The following is a 23,070-nucleotide window of genomic DNA, read 5'->3' as shown; positions in this document are numbered from 1 at the left end:
GTTCCCCCCTCCTCCAGCCTCCCTCCGTCACCGCTCCCCCGCTCGCTCTGTCCCGCCCATGGAGCCGCCTGCTCCCCCTGCTTCTCCAGCGGCGTGACGCCCCCGACGGGGCTGAGTGAAGTGTGTTGGGCCTCGTCAAGCAGTTTCCGGGACCTTAATTCAGTCTCCCGCCTGCTTACTGCATCTTTCCAAACGTTTTCTGTGTCAGGGGAGGTTTAGGTTGGATATCAGGAAAAGGTTCCTCACCCACAGGGTGGTCGGGCACTGGAACAGGCTCCCCAGAGAGAAGTGGGCAGCACCAAGCCAGACAGAGTTCAAGAAGCGATTGGACAGTGCTCTGGGGCACATGGTGTGACTCTTGGGGCGTTCTGTGCAGGGCCAGGGGTTGGAGTCGGTGATCGTTGTAGGTCCCTTGTAGCTTAGGACATTCTATGATTTATTTCTCTATCAGACCAGCCCCTTCCATTGTTGGCACACCTGAGTAAGAGTTTTAGGCTCATAACCTTGTTCCTTGAAGGACCCAGACAGCACTGGGCTGGGGTGCCCTTAACTGGGGCAGGGAGGGGCACTCTGCTTGTGCTAGTCTTATGCACACAAGCCTGGATAGGGGAAACAGCTTAGTGCCATGTCTTTTGGATTTAATTATCCTCTGTGCCGCTCATCCTGACTTGGCCCAACACATGTCTGGCTGATCATTGCATCTTGTGCATGGCAGTACCTGAGAGCAGGAAAGACACTGCAGTTCTCTTTCTCATCCTGGAGTTCCATGTGTTTGAATGAGCTTAGCTCTAATACTGTGTGCTCCTGGCTGTGGCTGTTTTCTTGCTCCCACCACTGCTCTGACCCATGCTCGTGTGACCTGTAGGGCCTGGGGTCATCCAAATGTGCCCTCTCAAGCGTGACATTGGCAGGTGGGCTTCCCTTGAGCTGTGCAGAGGCACGGGGTCTGTGTCCTTTGTGTCTCAGAATCACAGAACCAATTAGGCTGGAAGAGACCTCTGTGTCATGGAGTCCAACCTGTGGCTGAACACCACCCTGTCAACCACTGAGTGCCACGTCCTGTCTTTCCTTAAACACCGCCAGGGATGGTGACTCCACCACCTCCCTGGGCAGCCCATTCCAGTGTCTAATCACCCCTTCTGTGAAAAAATGCTTCTAATGTCCAGCATAAACCTCCCCACACGGAGCTTAAGTCTGTGTCCTCTCATCCACTAGTCTCCCTTCAGTGAAGCACTATACGCGCGTGTAACTCCTGGGCTTTAAAACGCTTTGTAAATCGGCAGTGCTGAAATTGGCTTGCATAAGGAAGCGCTCCTTTCTGTTGTAAAATAAATCAAAGTAACAGAAATAAGGCATAAGTGATAAGGAAATAATTAGTAAAAATAAGCAAAAAACTTTGAAGTACTGAAATGCTAATTTTGAGATGAGTGTGATGTTATGGAGGGGGAGAAATTGGAGTCTCCCGAATGACTCATGTGCACCTGCACTGGGAATCCTGAGTACAGTCCTGGATTTGTTTTTATTACAAATGAGACAGTTTATGGAGGGTAGCAAAAAAAAATTCAAAGCACTGGTGTGACATAAGTGAAAAACTGTCTAAAAGACCCTGCTTGATAAGTAAGAGAGAGAACGAGCGATTCTATAGAGCGGTAATGAGACAGGCAATGAGGGTTTGTGTATGCATATATGGTGAATGTTAAAGGAAGCATAACTCCCACTAGCTTGCTGGGGATCTAATTTAGGTGGTATAGCAATTATTTCTACTGATAATGTTTCTACCTTATGGGAAATGCATAAGTAAAATCTTTTGTTGCACAAACTTTTTCTACATTGCAATTTTACTGATGTAACTCTTCAAGGAAAATTCTGAAGTAGTTTGGTACAAGTGTATTGGGCAAAATTAAAAAAAAAAAACCAACACCAAAACCAACCATAGAGGATAGGAAATACTGATGTAAAAATGTGATTTATTAAAAAAAAAAAAAAAAGCAGTTGAGGAGGAAATCTCAGAGTAGAGGTCTTTTAATGCCGTATTTCCTACTGTAGGAAGTAAAATCAGCAAATATCTTGTTGAGACTGATCCCAAATACGGGAACTGTCCGATCTTTCTCCCATCTGAGTAGCTTTAGAAGACTTGCTCTAAAGCATTTGAGGAGTTAACTCAATTTTTAGTTGAAAAAGAAAGCCTTAGCAAAATAAAATAGTTGGTTTAGAATATCTGGTTGAAATCTACTAATTATAGTCATCCTCCCCCATCTCTTTTCAGTGATGACAAATTCAGTATTTTTACAGTATAATTTCATCCAACTTCCTCTTCTCTCTGTTTCATTCTGAATTTTTACTAACACAGTTAGCCATCTTCTATTCAGGCGATGGAGCTTCTGGAACCTTCAACTGACTGATTATGCCTTTACAGGAGACTGAATGCCAGAATTGTATTTTATTAGATAAGACATCTAACACAATAGTTTTGTTCTGTGTAAAGGCCGCAGTTAGTTCTCTTGACTAAAAACTGCATACTTTTATAATTCAGACACGGAAATAAAATGCAGGTTCCATGGAAAACAGCCGAGTAGTCCAAGTCAAACTAAAATAGTTTCGTAGCTAGCAATTTTCAGTATAATCATAATAATCATTGAGTTCTTGTTATATATTGCAGCATGAATTTTTTTTTTTGTCTTCTCAGATACCATAACCTTAAGAATGCAGTCGGTTTGTCAAAGAGTTGGCCCTTGTTCCTCATGTTTGAAGAGGCAACTAAATGGCTTCCTGGGATTAATTAAATGGCAGAGAAGACCGGTTCCTGCTTGTGTGAGAACTATTTACAGTGAGACGGGGAAATGGGAAAAAAACTATGGGTTGGAGACAAGAAAACGAGTTGAAAATTGGTGGTTCCCAAGAATAAAGGATCAGTTCTGCAGAATTTCAGAAACTGATGTAAGCATTATGAGAAATTTGGAGATTACATGTTTGATATTTTTTGTTTTCTTAGAATGAAATTAATTGAAACTTACTTAGTACAGATGGCTTATAATGATTAGATGTACATTACATTTTAGGGAAAGTACTTTCATGTAGATTATTAAAAACCATTAATGAAATAGGTAAACAAAAATAATAAAAAAATCCTGAGGAAAAATACAGTGATAGGCAAAGTATAAACTTGTAAATTTAGGAAGTGTTTAAGTAATCAATTCTTCCTTTGTATCTTATACAATATTTGGGAATGAATTATTTAAAGTATTAAAAGAAACATCTATTTGTAACTTTTGTAAACAATTTTCTTGGGTTTCTGTTCCCAATGTTGTGACAAATCTATTACACTACACCTTGTGACTCACTAAAATCTGTGTTAAGGGAAAATGATTTTTTAATATTTTCTGGTTTACAGTCTCATAGGAGTAGTAAGTGACTTGAAGAAAAAAAAGTTTTCCCATGCAATAAAAGATCTTGGAAACAATGGTATCTCAGTCTCTGACTCTTTTTGCCTTCACAATTACTCTTTCACAATAGATAAAAAAACGTTTTTGTGTCCCTTTATGGTTTTTTGTTCATCTCTCTTAAAATGTGCCTTCTCTCAGACAAAAAAATAATGCTGTCAAAATGCTGAAGAGAGAAAAGAGCTTGCTTTTCTGGGGAAGAAAACTGAGATGAAATGGTGTACATGTGTACCTGTAGCAGGGAAAGCATTCATTTAGACGTGTCTTTGATATACATATATACATAGGTATCATATATAGCATACATATGCTAAGTTCTAAATTGTATTTTTAATGATATTTTTGTTTTATCCTTACGGTTGAAGTAGATTTAATAACATATTGAGGTAAATAGTGTATAGTGCTGCAATGAAGTACTCAGATTATTTCTGATTTTGCTGTGATTGAACAAAAGTGATAAAGAAATATTATTTGACAAATATTAATAGAGTTTTATTCAGAATAGTAAAAGCTGAAAGCTGCCTGTCATTTTTTTTTATTATTAACATAAGAAAAATAATGTAAGAACTTAGCAAGTATCAATGATACTTGATACTATCAATGTATCAATGATGAATGATCAGTGGTAATCAAGATGTATTAGGAATAATTGATGTGAGAGAGGATTTGTGATTTCTTTGTAACGTTTGTCATTTTAATTAAACCTAACTAAATGAAATTTTTAGTTTCTTTTCATTATGCAAAATACTGCTTGTAAGATGTGTTTGGATCTGAGCATACATAGTGAAACAGAGCAGTTTCTCTTTAGCAGATGTTCATGCAATTGCAAATGATGTAGTCACTTTGGGAGTTACTGCAGTTCAGCTGACAAAAAACAACTGGCCAGGAGTGAGCTCTGTGTTTGTTGCAGATACAAAGTAAAACATTAATTATTTAAGCTGTTATGAGAGTAATTTAATATGCTATGTTTCCATGTTTTTGCTGGGGCAGACTAAGAACACATAGATAATCAGTTGCAGATGCTGCAGTGGAAATGGTGTTTTGTTAAGCTTCTGTCAATATAGCTTTTTGTGAGTAAAAGTGAATTAATTTTCATAACATTCAAGTGCCATGTAAGTGTCAGTATAAATTGATGAGATGGCAGCAAAATCTGGTAAAACATCTCCACTTAAAGCCCCAAAGAATTTGATCCAATGAACTTTGTCAGTGCTCACTTGGATCAGTTACAGCAGAACCGTGTTTCTCTTCATGGTGTCATGTAGTAGTTTGTAATGTGTATGTGTATTTATTCAAGTGAAATGCTAACTCATGTAGTTACTAGTTTCTAAAAATTTCTTTCTAGAAATCAAGACCAAAATTTTATGTGCTTTCTATGTTCCCATATCCTTCTGGGAAGCTTCACATGGGCCATGTTCGTGTCTACACCATCAGTGATGCAGTAGCTCGATTCCAGAAAATGAGAGGGATGCAGGTAAGAATAGATCAGCAGTAGGACTGGGTGGGGGTTTTTTATGTTTTAATATCATAATTGGTCAGGAAATTAGTATTTTTCAAAATCCATGAAAGTGGAATATGTGCTACAGATGACCCATTAAGCTTTAAATATTGAAATTTGAGACTTTTAATGCCGGTGGTGTTCAGAACTCACTGTCGGTAAAAGATGGCTAGAAGCTGCCTCTGATGATGCAGCTGTTACCAGCTGCCTAAACCTACTGATTTATGGCACAGTGTCGCTGAGACCTGTGGGCCACACAGTTTCTGTGAGAGGAGACTGACAACCCTCCTGCCATCTGGGTGGGACCAGGGGAAGGAAAGGGTGTACCTGGCAAGAGAAAACAGACACCACCAAAATCAACTGCTTTCACCTCTTCTGCTCCTGAGAACCAGTTCATGTCATTTGTCAGACACAGAGGGACAGCCTCTGGGCCAGCTGGGAGGGAAACCTTTTTTTTTTGTATTGCTGCAAGGCAGATGAGCAGAATGTCATTATGTTACCTCATGTGCGTGTAGCTAAAAGTTTCTGTTCTGTAGCATCTCACCCCTTGGCTTGCCCATTTCAGACTTGCTCATATATATGAAATGTCTTCTGAAGGTGCTACAAGGTAGGCTAAGCCTAATTTTCTTGCTGCATCTACAAGGAGAAATCCCGTTTTCCCTTCCACATTTCTCTGTTTCCCAGTCTCTCCTATGCTGGCCATCGTTTCTCCCTCGCTCCCTTTTGTTTCTCCATTAGGTTGAAGGGGTAGCTGAGAGCCTTGTCCCTGCAGTCTGCAGTGGGATCCTGGCTGGCATTCTGCAGTAAAGGCTGGCAAGGTAAAATTTGAAGGATGTAAAAGGAAGGTGTGGGAGAACTGTGGCCTGAGCGACAGCCATATTACAGAGGAAAGACGTTTGGTAGAGGGAAAATGTGAAGAATCTGGGAAAACAGTAGGGAGGAGGAATATGGAAAGAGAAGGGAACAAAGAGAAAAATAGCGTAGGCAAGGATCTAGGATGACAGGAAGGATTCTCACTAATGTACAAGAGAGGAGGAGCAGCTTGAGAATATAGGAATCAACCTCAAAAGGGTACAAAGAAGATGAAATGGAGAAAGAAATGTTAGTTGCTCGTTGTGGTACTAAGTGCAATTTCCTTGCTACAAGTGCTGTAGAAGTGTAGCATTTCCTGGATTTATCACCCTCTATGAGACTCTGATAGGTATCGTCACTGCATTATTCAGTGTGCTGCCTTTCCAAATACTATGTGTCTTATGCCAGTGATGAACATACCATGCACTGAATACTTACTGCTGCTTTACAGAAAGGCATTCTTAGGCTTTCAAAATTACAGGAAAAAGAAATAACTGCCTTAGACTTTAAATGAGAAAAAAACCCCAATGTCTGTTATAACACTTAACCTTTCCTGACTCCTCTGAATGACCAGAACTTGGATCTCACTAAAAAAATTGAGCTAACGAGGCATTTGAAGGGATGGTTGATTCTTGCTTGATGTTAAGACCATTGATGAAATGTCATTTCAGGATATAGCCATCTCTTTTCAATAGCAGAGAAGGTAGCCAATAAATTGCTGTTCAGAAAGATGAAAACTTGCTGCTTCTTGTACTTGCAAAAATAAAGTGAAAATAATTATCTACGTCCAGTAGCATGCTCTAGTTGTAAGCTTTTGAATACAAGGTAAGTAAGCACCTTTAATAGAAACATTTGGAGAAAAGTAAAAATATAATTTCAATGAAATACAAGAGCCACCATGCAAACAAGTTTTTATTTCCACATTTGCCTATTTTTTTCCAGAAAAATTTTTCCAGACTTTTCAAGTTTTTACATCTTGCATTTCAGCATATTTTTATATTTCATGTAAAAATTACTTTGAAGAAGTGCCTGTAGAACATGCTGGATTTCTAAAAATACTTGTATCTTCTGTTATGTTAACCAGTTTGAACATCTATTTTTGGCTAAAGGTGGGCAGCCAAAGAATTTAACTTTCATTTATGATTAAAAGGCATTAAAAATCTCTCAGATGATTTTCTGAGTACATCAGATTAAGAGACATTGTGTTAGTGGTGTGCATTAGCTTGCTGGAACTTACATTAACCTTAAAAAACTTTTCCTTTATTAGCCATGCTAATTTCTCCATCACTTAGAATTAGAGTCTTTATAATTGATTTTCTCCTTGCAATTAATTTATCAGCCTCTAAAAGTTATCTCTGCCCTTTATCATGGTTGTACAATCTGTCAAAGATTATTCTGATGATTAAAATATTGTGATGATTGTAGGTTAAGACATGGTTATATCACAAAATTTGATATATTCCTAAGAAAAATAAATTTTTCCCTGTACTCAAGGAATTACTGTAATTCTTCAGTACATGAAAAGAAAGAATGCTTTAGAAACAAAACTGTTAGTATGCATAATTTTGAAGTTATTGCACTGATTTAATATTTCTTTCTCAAAACTCAGCTTTAATACTGCATGTTTGAAAGCCTAGGGACTGCTGATTTTTCTGCAATCAAAAATCTGAGTAGAAGTGAATCCATTTCAGGCATTCAATGCAAAGTTAGGGTAAGATTTTTGAGCAGCAATGTTGTTTAAGCTTTGCATCCATTATTAAAAAAAAAAAATAGTGTAAGGCAACAAGGAATGATGGGCTGTTACCATGAAAATTACCGGCAAGACCATTCAGATTTACAGTTCCCAGGGAAAGCTTCAGACTACGGTGTGTATTTCTTATTTAATCAACAGTGAGGGGAAACGTCTATGGTGTGTACCTAGTTGACAAGAATATATGACTGAGTCAGAGAACAATTTATGTTGAATAAGCTGGAGGTATTTTTCATAAAGAATGCCTTAATGAGAAAACCATAAATTAGTTAGGTATTGATTTAATCTGAACAGGCAAGAAATGGCCCGTATTTTGTAATATTTTAGTAAGGATAGGCTAGAATACATTTGTGAAGGGATTAGATGTCCTTTAGAACTTCTTTGGAATGCAGTTGTGTAATTTCCTCATATTGGAGGTATTTTGAAATTTTAACTGGGAAAGTTTTAAATCATTTGGATTCTTTTGTAGTTTTGTTTTTTCTAAAATGGAACATTAGTATTCAATTTTTTTCAGCTCGATAAGATCTGATTTTGTTTCAATTAAAATATTCTAGAGAGGTAATGCACACTGAATGCTACTGATATTTGCCAGAAACCTGTACTTCATCAGCACTTTAAGTGGGAAAATAAATGTTTATTGCTTTTTTCCCCACCTTGTTTTTGAAAGAAATACTGCTTCAATATAAAATTGTAGAGGAAAGCATTGTGAAGCATTGTCTTGTTCCAGCACTTACTCCTCAAGGACCTGTAGGCAGTGCATGGGAAACAAACTGTCATGCACTTGGATTGGGTTGCTGGATAAATGGTTTGTAGCGTACATCTGTTTTAAGATAACTTGTTTACATTTTGATTACTGAAGATGAAGTTTGAAGTCTGTGCCTGGGAAATGTAAGCCATATAGATTACTTGCTTGAGTGCACTAAGCTAGTCTTTCCAAAATATGTTAAGGATGATGTGTTTCTTGAAGTACAGTTAAAACAATTTTTGGATATGGACAGTTCTAGATCTTATTACAAACATATTTCTTATAAAATACTATGAAAAAGTAATTTATGTATTTTAAATTACAAATTTGTAGCTATTAATAAATTAATCCAGAACAATGATGTACAGTTTCTGGTTGTGTTTACTCCATGAATTTACATGCATGTTGTGAATTCAAATGTAGGAATTTTTTAAGAAGTGATTTCCTATTCATTATTTGAGAGTGCTGTGTAGAAATGATAGAAATACTCATGGTGATTTTCACTATGGCAGATTTCCAGTCTGCTGTTTCTCTGGGAACAAGTATTTACCATTACTTTATCATGCTGTCATTATCATGTCTTTGATAAATTCCAAAGTGGCTAATTTGTGCCTCTCAGAGGACTGAGAATAATTCCCTTAGTGATCAGTAAACAGAGAGTGATTCAGTTCAATAGTTCTTGTTGTATCTTCTTAATGAAACTAGTACCAAAGCAAGGCAGTCACATATTAGAGTTGTACAGAACTGAGAATAATGCTTTCTGTAATCAAATCAGGGTGAAATTCCTGCATGCTAGAATCACACTATACTTATTATTTCTTAATTTATACTTCAACTGGGATGGATGGGATTAGAATATAGTCAGTGATATTTCTGCAATATCCCTAAATGACTTAAAGAGCATCTTCTTTTTATCCATAACATCTCTACTTTTAAATTTGGATGTATTTTCATCAATTGTTTTCCCTTTCAGCAGTGAATCTTAATACTCTTGAAATTGCAAAAGTGAATGCTATTGAAGACAGACAGGCAAGTTTAATTAAAACTCCGTAATTAATTAATTAATCAGGATGAATTATTTCAATACAGATCCATTTTCTGACCATCACTAGCTGCTATTCTCCACCTTTTCTTGTGTGAGGCTGTTCTGTCCTTTTGTCAAGTTATTTCATGTGGTATAAATCAAGTAGAAAATATTACAAGTATTGTGTGTGAGTTGAATCTTATTTAATTTCAGTTCTCCCATAGCCTGTACTGAAGGTGTTAATGAGTTCACTCTGTTTCATTTTGAAAGAAAAAGAGAAAATGAGATATAATTTTAAATGTAATTCTGTTAGACAAGAATGTGTGAGATTAAGGAGGCAAAAAATAACTTTGTTCTCAAAATGTTTGTGATACTCTCTGGACGTTGAATAATTTCTTGTATTTTATGTTTTGTGAGAATAAAAATAAATGGGCATTTTATGTTTTGATAGAAATCTGTATGGGTTGATTATTTTGAAAGTGTCTTCTCTAGTATGTAGCATTGTGTTGCAGAGAAGCATTGAAATAGTCCTTTTTAGACTGTACACACTGGTTGAAAATTCCTTATTTTAATCTATTTCCAGGTGTGCCTTATCTTCTTGGGGTGGTTGTTTGTTGGTTTGTTTGATGGTGGTAATTTTTACCTGTTGTGTAATGGTTTCTATTACCTGGTACGCCTAAAAGAGAATCTAGGCTTTGCTCAGGTGGATGTCTTGTATTTAAAGTGTGCCGTAGTATGTCAATTTACATTAGATTTTCAACAAGTTCAGCCCATTGTAGGCAGCCAGTGGAAGGAGCAGCTGTCCTTTCCTTTCCCCTCTCCAACTGCAAGTCCCCACAGTCTCACATGTCTGTGATTGCACAATTGTGAGATCCATAATGGAGGTAGGGGTGTTTTCTGGCAGCTGGAACTTGTGATCATGAATCACCTGTTTTGTCAGCCTTTTTTGATTAGTTCATGTCTAGTATGTCATAAGTAGGGATAGGAATGTAGACTTTGCTGTATCAATTCAAACCACTAATTCGTCAGCGAGCCTCTTAATTTTCATTTCTGGTCGTCTTCTTTTATTACACATTCTCTGAATTAAATATATTTATTTGCAGGCCTTTCTGACACTGATTCTTCTGTCTTTCTTAAAATTTAGAATGCATTAATTTGGGTGTAAGAACAGTATGTCAGCTCTCTAGTCATTGTTCTGAGACATACTGAGCACATCAGGAGAGCAAACATGTTCTTTGTTTCCTTACAGAGACTGAGGAAAATTCACTGTTATGTTGATGGAGGCTTAGAACTGAGTGTTATGAGATCATTGTCAGGTTTGTGTTATATAGTTACACTGATCTCACCTACTGATGTCAGTGTGATGAGCTGATTGTTACAGCAGTGAATAGATGAAAATCCTCTGAGAGGAAGAGCTGAGATCTCAGCATTGAATCAATGGAGTTACTGTGTCTCCTTCCCCTTGGTCCCACAGTCACATAAAGAGCTCTAGCCATCATTAATAACAGATGTTTCACCATGCTGTGAAATGGTTCTTAAAAATGCTTCAAGCCAGAGTCTTTGGGATCTAAAATGTTTCAAGATGCAACTGTTTTCATTTTTAATAACTTGTTCCCAAAAAGACCGCTCAGTGTGGTGGTCACTGAGCACTTTGTTCCCCATGCACTATTTAATCACTTCCCTTGCAACGTTTTGTGCTGCTGTGCAAACTGTGTTAAGTGGTAGAAAATGGCAGTCTTTCATAGTTGATCCTGTCTGATCATGTGAACTTCTGAAGTTATGCCATGTGTGACAAGACTAACCTGGGATTTTTCAGCAGAAGGAGTTTACTTATCCTCTTCATTGTGAGGATAGACACAGAGCTGCCTTTGGTGATAGCACTGGCTTCTGCCATCATAAAATGGCTGAAACTACAGCCTGCCTTCTTTTACCTGGTGTAGGCATCCCTAGGCTTATATAGCCTCCTGTTTAACAAGATACAGTCATTATTTGTTGTTCTTTCTCCTTGAGGCTTAGAGAAAATATTGTCTACCTAGAGAAGTGGTGCTTGGAAGAATGGTCACTTCAGTGGGCAGAATGGATCCCTCAGTTGCATAACATTTAGAGGTTGCTGTTGGAAGCAACAGCATTCAAGAAAATGGATGACTTGTTTTCTTCTGCTCATCTGTGCTGCTAGAGAGAGGAGCCATGTTTTCTGCTAGTTGAACCGGTAACCAACCCATCAAAGAGCTACAAGGAATAACCCTTTGGTCTTCAAAACTGCTTTCTATTTTTTTCTTCCTATGTTTAATTTGTTTTGAACAGTCAAACTGTTCCTTTTTCCTTTGTACCAGCTTTTGACATGCTAGTTACATATTTTCTACTCCTCTTCCATTTCTCTAAAGATTTTTATGTTGAATAAGTAGAGTTAAGATGTAATGTCAAATGCTGCATGGAGACTGTGGCATTTTTGCTGCATATTACAGCCAGAAGGAGATGACCTGTTGTTTAGACAAATGCATTTCACTAATCTTTCAAAGCCATTCATGGTAGAGAAGTAAAAGAGACAATAAACTTGAAATCATTTTCTAAACCACTGTGCATGTTACATTCATCTCTATAGCAACTACATAAATAGATCTATCCTGGAGGCTAATTTGAGGATATTTTTAATGTCTCTTTAAATTCAGTTTTCTGATTGAAACTTGAATTAGCATACTTCTTCAGACCTTTCACTTGAGGAATGCTATTGGTTGTTAAATTGAACTTTTGAATGTGAAGAGTGAATATGGTATTTTTGATAAGTGCTAGAATTTGGAAGATGTGTGCACAGGTTGCTCCTTCTAGCACTGATGGTACAGTGATAAAATGTCTGCACATGAACTGTCTGGAGCATCCATCAGCCCTGTTGGGGAGTCTGTAGCTGGTAGTGAAGTTGTTCTTCCCACATCCTTTTGCTCAGGAGCATGAGAAATGAGATTGTGCCTTGCTTTTGGCTGCCTGTCTATATCCAGGAGATCTTCAGAAGCCAAATTTTACAAAAATTAACCAAGAGTGATTTTTCTAATCTCACTTAATGTGCATCAACTTGTAGTAAGAGAAGGCATTTGTAGGAATGCAAAGGCAGGGCATTAGTCTAGGGCATTTAAATAGAGAAAATATGTATTATACATGGATTAAAAAAATCTGGTTTATTTCATCACGTCTGTCCAGAGACAGGTTGTCAGCAATACTAGCAGTCAAAAAGAACTGAGTGGCATAAATTAATATTTTAACATGTCCATAAAAAATTCTGTTGATATTTATAACTTATGTAAAATGTACCTGTCTTTTTTTTTTTTCTTTTGTACCAATAGTTTTGACTGCTGGGTGGATGGCAAGGGAGGGGAAGGGCTGGACAGAGATGTGCTTCAGTGGGGGGTTGAGAAGTGGTTTAGGTTCCAATTGACATTTTCCATGTAAACTCCCCTCTCTATATGTGAGGAAACAGGCAGTTAAGATGCCTGATTTCTGATACTATGCTGTGAGGAACAATAGTTTGTCTGATAATAGGGAAAGTTTGTAACGTGGAATAGCATTCCAATTTCTGTTAGATTTGGACATGAAAAATGTGCTGTGCATGGGCCCTTACTAGGCTGGCTTGGATCACAGGTTAATACCTTTGGTTTTGTTGCTGCGCCAGTAGAGTAATGATAGACAGCAGGTTTAGTTTCAGATCAGTACTGAAAATGAGAACACTGAGGAGTCATGTCTATTAAATCCTGTTGCTTTTACACTGTGTTGGTGCCTAGAGCATCTTTATAAACACGTCTATAAAATATTTCTTATGAAATATTACATTAAGTCAGAAGATTGGAAAGTGGTGGCAAAGAAGAGTAAAAATAATTCAAAGCAGTGACAAAAGTAGCTCTTACGCTTCCAAAATGAGCAGATTTTTCACATGGAGATATGAGATTAGGATGGCTGGGATTGCTTTTTTATTGCTTGTTTGCTTACATGCCACTAAGAAACGTGTTCTTTATATAAATGCATATTTTAAGGGGTAAAAATTTTGATTTCTTATAACTTGTAAAATGTTAGTCATGTTTTGCTATTGTTAAACTTGTGTCATTTTAATCATGATTATTGAATTTACAGCACATTTGTAGTTTTAAGAAATAGAATAGGCTTTATCAGCTATCCAGTATATATGTGTTTAATGACAGCATCTTAAGTACTGGCCTTTCTTTCCTTGGTTATTAAACAGGTTTTTTGAATACTTACTGTATTGCTAGCTTATTTTTCTAAATAATGTGTACGTTAATAGGAAAAATATGTCTCTATTGAAACAGAAATTACCTTCAATATTTTGTAGTAAACTTTTTTCCCCACCTTTATTTATTTGTGGTCATGAAATAACAATTTGTCAGTCAGTAGTACATATTTGCAAAAGATATTTTAGTAAAATTTGACTAAAACTGCTTTTCCTCATCTTCTTAATTTTATCTGGTGGATTTAAAATTATTGTAGGGTATTTTTCTTTTATTTTGTTTTTCAACACAAAGGAAAAAAGTAGTAGGCTGCACATCAGTTAAAGTTATAAAACTGTTGGTTCAATTATTTTTACTTAACATCTTTTTTAGAATGACTGTTTGGTTCTGTGGTAGCATCAACTACTGACTTTTACCAGCACACAAACTGAAAAAGAGTTGGTTTTTGTTATTGTCAACCTGATACTGAAATAGTCATGAGAGTTTATTGCATAATACTTTAAACTCCCTCTAACATCTCATTGTAGATAACAAGTGCACTTCATAGTCATCTTTTAAAGCAAAGCTGGCCATAGTTGGCAGGTTTGGAAGAAGTTCAGTTCAGACAAAGCAAATGCTGGAATGCCAAGCACCGTTCATTATTTGGAGGCCTCTGTGTATTGCTGCTGCCATTCCAGAAAGTTGCATAACGTTGTGGTTTTTCTTTTGCTGACAGGTGATAAATCCAATGGGATGGGACGCATTTGGTTTACCAGCAGAAAATGCTGCAGTTGAACATGGCCTTCACCCTGCAAGCTGGACACAAAGGTTAAATGAATTAAAATATGGCATTTTCACTGTGAATACCTGTACTGTGGCCCCCATAAACCAAAAAAGCAGAGCAAAACTAGCATAGAAGAAAGATGGTACAGGAAAAAAACAGGGTTATCTGGGACCAAGGTTATGTGATGACATTTTATGGGACTGTGCAGATGATTCTGTTTTGAAAAATAAATATATTGGGATGATTTTCAAGGTTTTAAACTCAATGACTTTTAAATTGTAAAATGCTAGAATATCAAAAGAGAAGCATTTCCCAAACATCCAAACCAGCGGGTATAAATAAATCAGAAATTCATTATGGTGAGGTAAATCTTAGTATAGAATACACAGTGGAAAATGATGAGTTACGTGGTTAGATTTACTTGCAGTTTTTAGTACCAGGTGAGTGAGGAAGGAGATAGTTGGGTTTTTTGGAGGCTGGGTCTTCGAAAGTGCTAAGCAGCCATTATTGCTTATGATTTCTGTGAACTTTTTGGGTTTTAGACCACAGAATGGGGTGTTATGTTCCCCTAATACTCTTTAAAATGAGTAAAAATTACATAAGTAAACAATTTCTAAAAATTACTTGGAAATCAATCTTTCTAAGTGAAGTTGTTTGTTGTACTCTGGATGCAATAATGTAGCTGTGTTATCTTTATACGCCTTGATCCATTTCCGTCTTCGATAATGCTGTTTCTTTGGGTTTTGTTCATGTTTCTGGTCCCATCTTAAGATTCTTGATACTTTTCCAACTAAAATATTATAATATTAAATACTTGCATTAATCAGTTATTCAGCACTGCAAGTTTTTTCTGGATCACAATAAAATGCTTAGTTTCATGACTGTCATCTTAGCCACTCTGGGAGGATAGATATTACTTTATCTGACAGAATGTATTTTAGTAGAAAGGTAAAAGTCCCTAAGAAAATTTAATCAATTTAATAGTATGTGAATGAATTCCCACCAGGTCACTAATTAATATTGTGTAATTGTGGGTATTTTGGTAAAGTGTATTTAGTACATTTTCAAACTAAAGCTTCACTATATATCCTGATGTATCTTATTTTACTTTTGTAATACAATCCATTCAGGGCAGCATCTAACCTTACAGTGTCGTAGTTGACTAATGTTTATCTATGGCAATGCTGCCACCAGAAGTTTCGTAGTTCCTTGTCACCTCCCAGTATACATGTTCCCACCACCTCCTTTGCACTGGCTCCGCTGGTTTTGTGGGCCACAGTTTTGGTTTGATCAGCCTGTTGATCAGAGGGAAGAAAGAAAACTGGTGGGGTTTTTTCGGAGAGTTTTTGTATGGCACGTCTTCAGCTGAATGGGTAAGGTTATGAATTCAGGTTATCCTGAACACAATTACCAGAGCCACAGCAAAATAAAGCCAGGATAGCATTGCCAGAATAGAGCAGGATTAAGCTGATGTTGGAAGTGTCCCCCACTGCATTGAGATTTAAGAGGTCTCTTTGACTCAACTGCAGTAAAGATAATTAAAAACACTAAGAAGTGATGCTTGAGTAATGCTTCTTTCAAACTGCAGTGCCATATTTACTTTTAAGTTGCATTCAAGTCAAGAGAAGAAAATTTATTGCCTCATGTACTTAGCCATGGAAATTGGACCAGAATACATATGGGAATTTAAAAATTCTTATTTGAGTATTCTGACAATTCTGAGTTTTATTGCTAGTGAGATCATAGTGTTTAGAGGTTAACTAGTGCTTTTGATTTCTCAGAACTCTATGAGCATCAGATTTTAAATATGATCACATGATAGAAATATCTTAAGCTAATAATTTTTAATTTATTAATATTTTGCAGTAATATTCAACACATGAGGAAACAGTTTGATGCACTAGGTCTGTCTTTTACATGGGAAAGGGTAAGATTTTCTTTTTTTAAATGGATACTGCCTATTTTATTGTGTGAAGAAACATTGAAACCCATGGAATTTCAGCATTTTAATTATGACAATATAGGAGTCTTTGGTAGTGACCAGTTTAAGTTGTTAAACTGTAATACTGAGCTTTTTAATCAGATTTCCCTAATTTTTGGCATACTGATATCCTCTGATTATATCAATGTTTAGGAGAATCTTTAAAGTTATTTCAGTTTTGTATTTGGATTTTTCTCTCTTCTTTTTCATCTCTGTGAAGTATTAATTTTCTGTGTTAGAAATAAGACAACAAACAGATATTTATGAAACAGCAATGCCTTTGTGTTAAGGTATGTATTTTTTGAGGAGTACTCTTTTCAATGTGTATGTCAAGGGTTTAAAGACAGTAAATTGAAATGGTGACTCGGTTATGTTATTCCAAATTTCCAAGTATAAGCCCGCATTTTCATGGGTGTACATATCAGGATCATTTTGGAAACCAGAAATTTTATTTAAATTACTAATGCTTGAGAATCAGGTGTTCACCTTAAAGAACTTCCCAAACACGATCAGACATGAGCTAATGTCATTTTCCAGATAAAAAAGAAATTAGCATTTGTAGCGATTGTGAGGTTATTGCATTTACCAGTGAATCAGTCAGTCACTACCTTTATATTCTCAGCAATAGCTGTTGCTTATCACCTTAATGTGATTTTGAATAGAGCGATGGAGATGCTAATCCTGGATTTTTGTAGCGGTATTGTAGATCTGAAAAGGAAGAGCATTAGTTTTGTGACAGTCTGAGACATGCCATCTGTTTTCTTTAATCATGAAGGTGACGTTGTTTATTTGTATGTCTTGCATCTAAAAAACCATTTTGTCATGTCTCATATATGGAAGGATTTTTCAGTATAAGCCTTTTAAATCAGATTTAAGTTTTCTTGGTAGCCAAAAAAGTTGCTCTGAAAAAGAAAGATTTGTTTTGGAAGGTTCACTGCGCACATTCTTGGCATGTGATGTTTAAAGCTGTTGGTATCTCAGAGGTTGTCTGTATGTGTAGTGCAGCAATACTTGAAAACATTGAAATCCTGTGTGTAGGCTGTGTTGTGGAACACACACGTGCACAAGCACACACGAGTTCAGTGATGCAGGTTGCATTTCAAGAAAATTGAGAAAATTCATCTCTTGTGTATGAACTTCTGTTTAGCCCTTCCATTCTGAAGAACAGATGGAAAACTGGCAGTACTAATAACCATGGGAGGAAGTGTAAGTACACAGGGAAAAATCATTTGTCATCTCTGTGCCTATTCTTTGAGAGTTAGCTTCACTTTTCTAGTAAACTGTGTTTTGGTTAATGAACTTTCAGGAGTCTCTGAATACTTGTGGAAAGGGCTTTGATACTCTATAACTATCTCCATTTGAACTGTTGTGTAATTGCAATGCTTTAGAATGCTCTAGGGACACATAGTTGGGGCTGAAAAATATTCCTTGAAACACAACACATTTTAGAGTTTTCACTCCTTAGCTTATGAGTTAAGTTTTGTTTTACCTGGAAAGCCTGCCATACTAATTGGAGTAAGAGTGACCTGAATGGTAGCCATTAGAAACAGATATGTTTATTAATTGCAAAAAATTAATGATGCCTAAAATATTACGTGACCTGCAAATGCACAGATATTTGAGCTGGCCATGAAAGAACTACCTGTGGAAATGGAAGGGCTAAGCTGTAGCAGAGTGTTTTACAGGCTGATAAAGCCTGCTTCTCTGCAGGGCTCATTAGGCTGGGCAGAGCATCTTACTGCCTCAGCTGTACTGCTTCTGGGCTAACTCAAGTATCTTTGCACAGCAAAACACTGTGCTGTGCAAGTGCTTATCTTAAAAGTGAGCTATTTGAGGTAAGAAGGGTTTTTTTTATAGTATTCTATACTTATATGGCTTTAAATCAGTGGCTTACGAAATACTGTGACACTGCAAAAAACCCACTGGTATTAGTGACTCCTATGAACAGTCCAAGAAAAACAGATTTTATATGGGTTGGTCTAATTAACCAAGACCATTATACAAAACAGGGGGCTGTTTGTAGTTTAATTTCATTGGTGTAACTTAAATCTGCCCCTTTATTGTGCTAGTGCGTAGTGCATAGCAAATAATGCTGGAGAGAACCCATTTCCCTAACTTAGATCCTTGCTTTAGTGTGTGGTGAATTGCCTTTTTAAAGTGTGAACGTTTTATGTTAACTGTCTCTGTCCTCTGTGGCCAGCTTAGAGTGTATGCTTCGATGATGGGAAGGAAACCTAAAGTAAACTTTACCATTTTACATATGGTAAGGGAAAAGAGAAGTGGACAAAAGAAAAGAAAATACATTTTGAGTACCTAGTGCTTGTAGCTGTCCTAGAGAATCTGCCTGCTTATAAAGTCATGTCTAGTGGTCAAGAAATTTGTGTCCAGGAATATGAAGATTAGTTAAATCTCATTGCTTGATAAAATGATTATGAACAAATCCCAGTGCACCTGCAGTACCAGAAATTTCCTTTTATTTTTCTGTGGGTTTTTTTTTGTTGTTCTCTCTGCCTTACAAATCAAAATGTGCAGGTATTTTTGTGTCGTAGCTGTAAATGAACTTACTTATCTTGTAAGGTACCAAAAATAAGACATTATTAAAAGCTAATTAGGTTATTTCAGTCAGGTTACAAAGACACTTCAAAATTGCTCTCCTAAACAGAAAATCTAAGCAGATGAAAAATGAAATTAAATGCATAAAATACCTCTGTAAGTACTTTGCCTTAGAGTACTTTTAAATACTAATGATAATCTGGGTTTTTTTACCTGAAACATGGAGGTATTTTAAGTACCTCAAGTTAGAAGTATAATATTTGTAAATCACTTTGAAAATGGTTTGATTTTGAGGAGAGATTTTTTTAAAAATCAGTAAGTGATAGAACATTTCTATTCTGAACATTTCTGTTTCTCAGATGGAAGGTTGAAAAGCTGAAGTTTGAGCATGGAAGAAATGTCTCTAAGAGACATTAAAAACACATGGAAAATTTAAAAATCCCCAACATTATGATTTGGTTTTAAGATAATTATGATCTGAGCATTCCTGATGATCAGATTTTTCAAAAATACCACCCCAGACAACATAGCAAACTGCCTGTCACTTCTGTTAAACATGATTTTCAGGGGAATTAGGCAATATTATTTTCAATTATTCGTATCATCAGCAACAAAATATGAGGAGCATATAACATTTTTCCTTTATTTTGTTCAGGAATGTCATCAGACTGAGTGCGTGTTCCCAGTGAGCCCTCAGTTCACCACTGTTGTTATCAATCTGTGACTTTCTCCTAGAATAGCTCATTCTGCAAAGGTTTTTTAGTCTTTTCAATTTCTGCATTCCAAGTGACATATTTTTTGCATGAGACTAATGTTCCCCGTCTGCTCTGTATATTAAAAAAATTAATCTTTGGTAGATTTTCTTTGTGCAGGTATTATTTCTATTTAGTTTTGAAGTTGTCATTTGTGTGTACTGCCTGAGCATGCGTAAAACCAACAGTAGATAGATTACTACCTATGAAATTTTCTTCTTATCCACATATCATTGAAAATCAGTGACCCTACTTGTAATTAAATTTAAAAAAAAAGAAACTTGATACAAGGCTACTTTTTTTTTTTCAGAAAATATATTCATGCTCTAAAATGTAGGCACTGTGTGACATTTGTATTTGTAGCTAATAAAGCATAAAACTAAGGGCCTTTGAAATACAAATATTCAAATTAATTTAGAAATGTAGGTTGGTCTAGCTCTAAACCTCTGAAAATCAAATAATTACACTTCTAGATGAGGTGGTACATGCCCTTGAAAACCAAAATAGGCAGATAATTGATTAAAGACTGTTTTATCTTCCCAAACAGATTTTGAAAAAAATCCATCCAGACCTTTTTTTCTTATCTCCCTTTAAAGAGGTGCAACATGCCTGTCTTCAGGAGAGCATAAGACTGTGCTAAAAATAAATTTATTAGTAATAAACTAGGAAATTACTTCTCTTCAGTCTAGTTATATGTTATTCATAAAGCCTGGGGATCTTAGAAAAAAATAAACCTTTTCATGCAGCCTATAAATATTACTTTTATTTTTTAAAAAATAGCCACAGAAGTAGCTTGAAGTTGTAACCTGCCCCTTAAAAATACAAGCAAAAACAAGTTATAAGGTCAGAGACTCATAATAGAAAATTGTAAGAAAGGAGCAGATTTAGAACAAATAATGAATTTCAAAACAAGGCATTTGAAAATTAGTTTTTCTTTTATTAAACACCAAAATCTTTCATCCAGATTCAGTTGTTGTTTTTTGTGGGTTTTTTATGCAGGATTCTTTACTATTGGTTACCCTTGTTTTTGGTAGTTGAAAGGGGCTTTTTAAATCAGATTTTATAATAGTGAATGGCTTTTTGACCTTTACATGGACCCATTGCTTCCCAAGTTGCAAATCTAGATTGTAATACTACCATTTAGTCTGTAACTGAGAATTTATTTGCAAAAATAAACAAGTTACCAACCCCTCTGGTATGGTACTTGTTAGGAACAAATGACTGTGCTCCAATAAATGGATTAAGCAAGGTAGTTTTTGGTAAGGATAGGGGTCTTTCCTATGCCTTGCTAGTATCTGCTCTTTTAAAAGCAAACCACCTGCATAGGTGATTTATTTTAATTGTTGTAATTAATTCTTTTAACGAATGAGTGTCATTCCTGTAGGAATAAGGAACAATAACAGTAACCAATGATAAAGATGCATTTTGGCAGGAATATCTGTTTAAAGCTGACAAAAGTAAAAGGGAAAATGGATGGGGGAAGAGGGAGATGCTTTCCCTCCCGTTTCATATTACCTTCTGAAATGCTGACGTGATGGGTGATCACTAAATCTGTCACAGAGCACTGAAGAGCACATGCAGTGGACAGCTGAGCAGCATCTTACATATTTGGAGAAGAGTTCTTATTTTTAGTAGGTATTTTATTTTTGTAGGAAATATGGTAATATCCTTTTATATATATTCACTGTGCTGCTTTATGATATGGGGTTCTATATGTATGCTGTTACACCAGTGCTCAGATCGCAAATGAGAAGCAGAAATGTACAGTTTTTGGCAGGGTGGAATGGCTCCAGAGTGCTATTTTTCAAACCCTTTTATAAACTCTTTTGTGTATTTCTGGGTTAAGTTAGTTCTGTTAATGTTCTGTGGATCTTTGTCTTGCTTATAAAGTATAAATAGAGATGTTAACATTCACCTTAATTTAAGCATGATGGCAGCCTAATGGGAACTTTTTACCAGACATCATTCATTTATTCAAGGTCAGTAACTGGAATACACAGAAAATTATTTGTAACAGTAAATTTTATTGTGCTAAATTAAAGGAAAAAAAAAAACCACCGAAACACATTTCAAGATTGTCAAGAGTTTGCTGGCTTGTCTTCAGCAGCTCATTTCACTTGGTCGTGATGCAATTTCTCTTTCTTCATTAACTTGAAATGTTACTCCAAACCTTCATGGTTATAAAGCTTGTGTGATCTTTTTGTATGTCAGTGACCGCACAGCAGATTGGTTTTTTCAGTGATACAGTCTGCTGCATTTCTTTCCAAAAAGTGTCAATTTACTCCTTGTGAGAGAGTGTGTACGTGGAATTCTGTTCCCAAGAGTTAGCTTGTATCTTGTAGCTCAAGCTTGAGTGGCTTGTAACATGCTAGTTTAGATTGGGAAATGTAATCTTTTTGTTTCAGTTGATGCACATCTGCCCTTCAGGGCCAAAAGGACCAATCTCCATTCCCTTCACTATTTTTATTTGACAACTCACTTTTGTTGTCCTACCTGTTTGCCTATTGCTCACGTAATCTTATATTGTACTGAAAGGGATTGTGTCTCTTCTTTCGTGTGTCGCATACTCCAGTAATGAAACTCTGTTGCCTGTAGTGGCATCACACTGGCTCAAGAACTGTTGTCACCCTATGAAGGGGGGGGCAGAACTACTGAATGTGCTTAGTTGCAAGAGATGGAAATCAGATTTTTATCAAGTGGAGTTTTTTTCAGTGCAGAGCAAAGGGTTTTAATCAAGCAACTGTTTTTCATTACTAGGTCTTCACATGCTGAGCTGAAAACTTGCCATTAAATGTCTCTTTCTGATCTTGAAAGCCTCTTATACACACTTTTGAGGCACATCTATTCAAAGGTCACATTAATTGTTAAAAGCAATGTTTCAGCACTGGAATATAAAGTTCAAAGCAACTAGAATATAAAGTTGTAGAAAAAGAATAAAAATTTTCTGCTAGAGCATTTCAGATGTCACTTGAGTAGCAGATGATATTGCAGGAGTTGTGTGTAGTGGGAAGCTAGGATGATAGGAAAGCCCACGTGAAAGACATTTCGCATTTGGAGCTATTTCTGATGCTTCATAACTACTCCAAATGGAATAAATTTTATCAGTGGCTTACTGATAAAGTTTTTATCAGTAACTTTAAAATCAATAGATGTTCATATTAATTTGAAGTTCAGTGTAGAAGCCATCTTCCGCTTCAAGCAGGTATGTGGGTTTCCATTGCGCCTGTGAAACCTGTGTTTGTGTTGAGAAAACATGGAGTCTGTAATGATGGAATCCATTAGTTGTCTTTGCATATTAAGATGCTTATTTTAAATGCAGTTAGGTTTTTTTAAGAACAAACATTTACAATATGGAACTTTGTAAGCAGTTGGTAAGTAGCTTATTTTTTAATTATCAGAGTTCACTAAAAATTTAGCAAATGTTTTCAAGTTTTAAAGAAGCTATCCATGATATTGTTGCTTGCTGTTCTCTTAACTCTCATTCCT

At 36.2% G+C, this 23,070-nt stretch overlaps 1 protein-coding gene across 6 annotated transcripts in view; it reads left to right on the top strand.

The window, feature by feature from the left end:
- The window catches only part of LARS2 (leucyl-tRNA synthetase 2, mitochondrial), a 97,213-nt gene that overhangs the window by 14,086 nt on the left and 60,057 nt on the right, over positions 1-23,070 (top strand). For 4 of the 6 annotated variants that reach the window (XM_008633875.2, XM_017734489.1, XM_017734487.1 and 1 more), the window contains 4 exons: positions 2,687-2,937; positions 4,783-4,911; positions 14,251-14,342; positions 16,165-16,225. In XM_008633875.2, the coding sequence (XP_008632097.1) occupies positions 2,704-2,937; positions 4,783-4,911; positions 14,251-14,342; positions 16,165-16,225 (516 nt within the window). In that variant the 5' untranslated portion in view covers positions 2,687-2,703. Of the gene's footprint in view, positions 1-2,686; positions 2,938-4,782; positions 4,912-5,673; positions 5,754-14,250; positions 14,343-16,164; positions 16,226-17,426; positions 17,486-23,070 lie in introns of those variants that run through there. The other 2 variants (XM_017734490.1, XM_017734491.1) reach the window with 2 other exon arrangements.

Source organism: Corvus brachyrhynchos, unplaced genomic scaffold (genome assembly GCF_000691975.1).
Source record: "Corvus brachyrhynchos isolate BGI_N302 unplaced genomic scaffold, ASM69197v1 scaffold94, whole genome shotgun sequence".
Taxonomy (NCBI): Eukaryota; Metazoa; Chordata; class Aves; order Passeriformes; family Corvidae; genus Corvus; species Corvus brachyrhynchos.
Note: the sequence above shows the minus strand (reverse complement) of the source record. Positions and strands in the feature narration are given on the sequence as shown.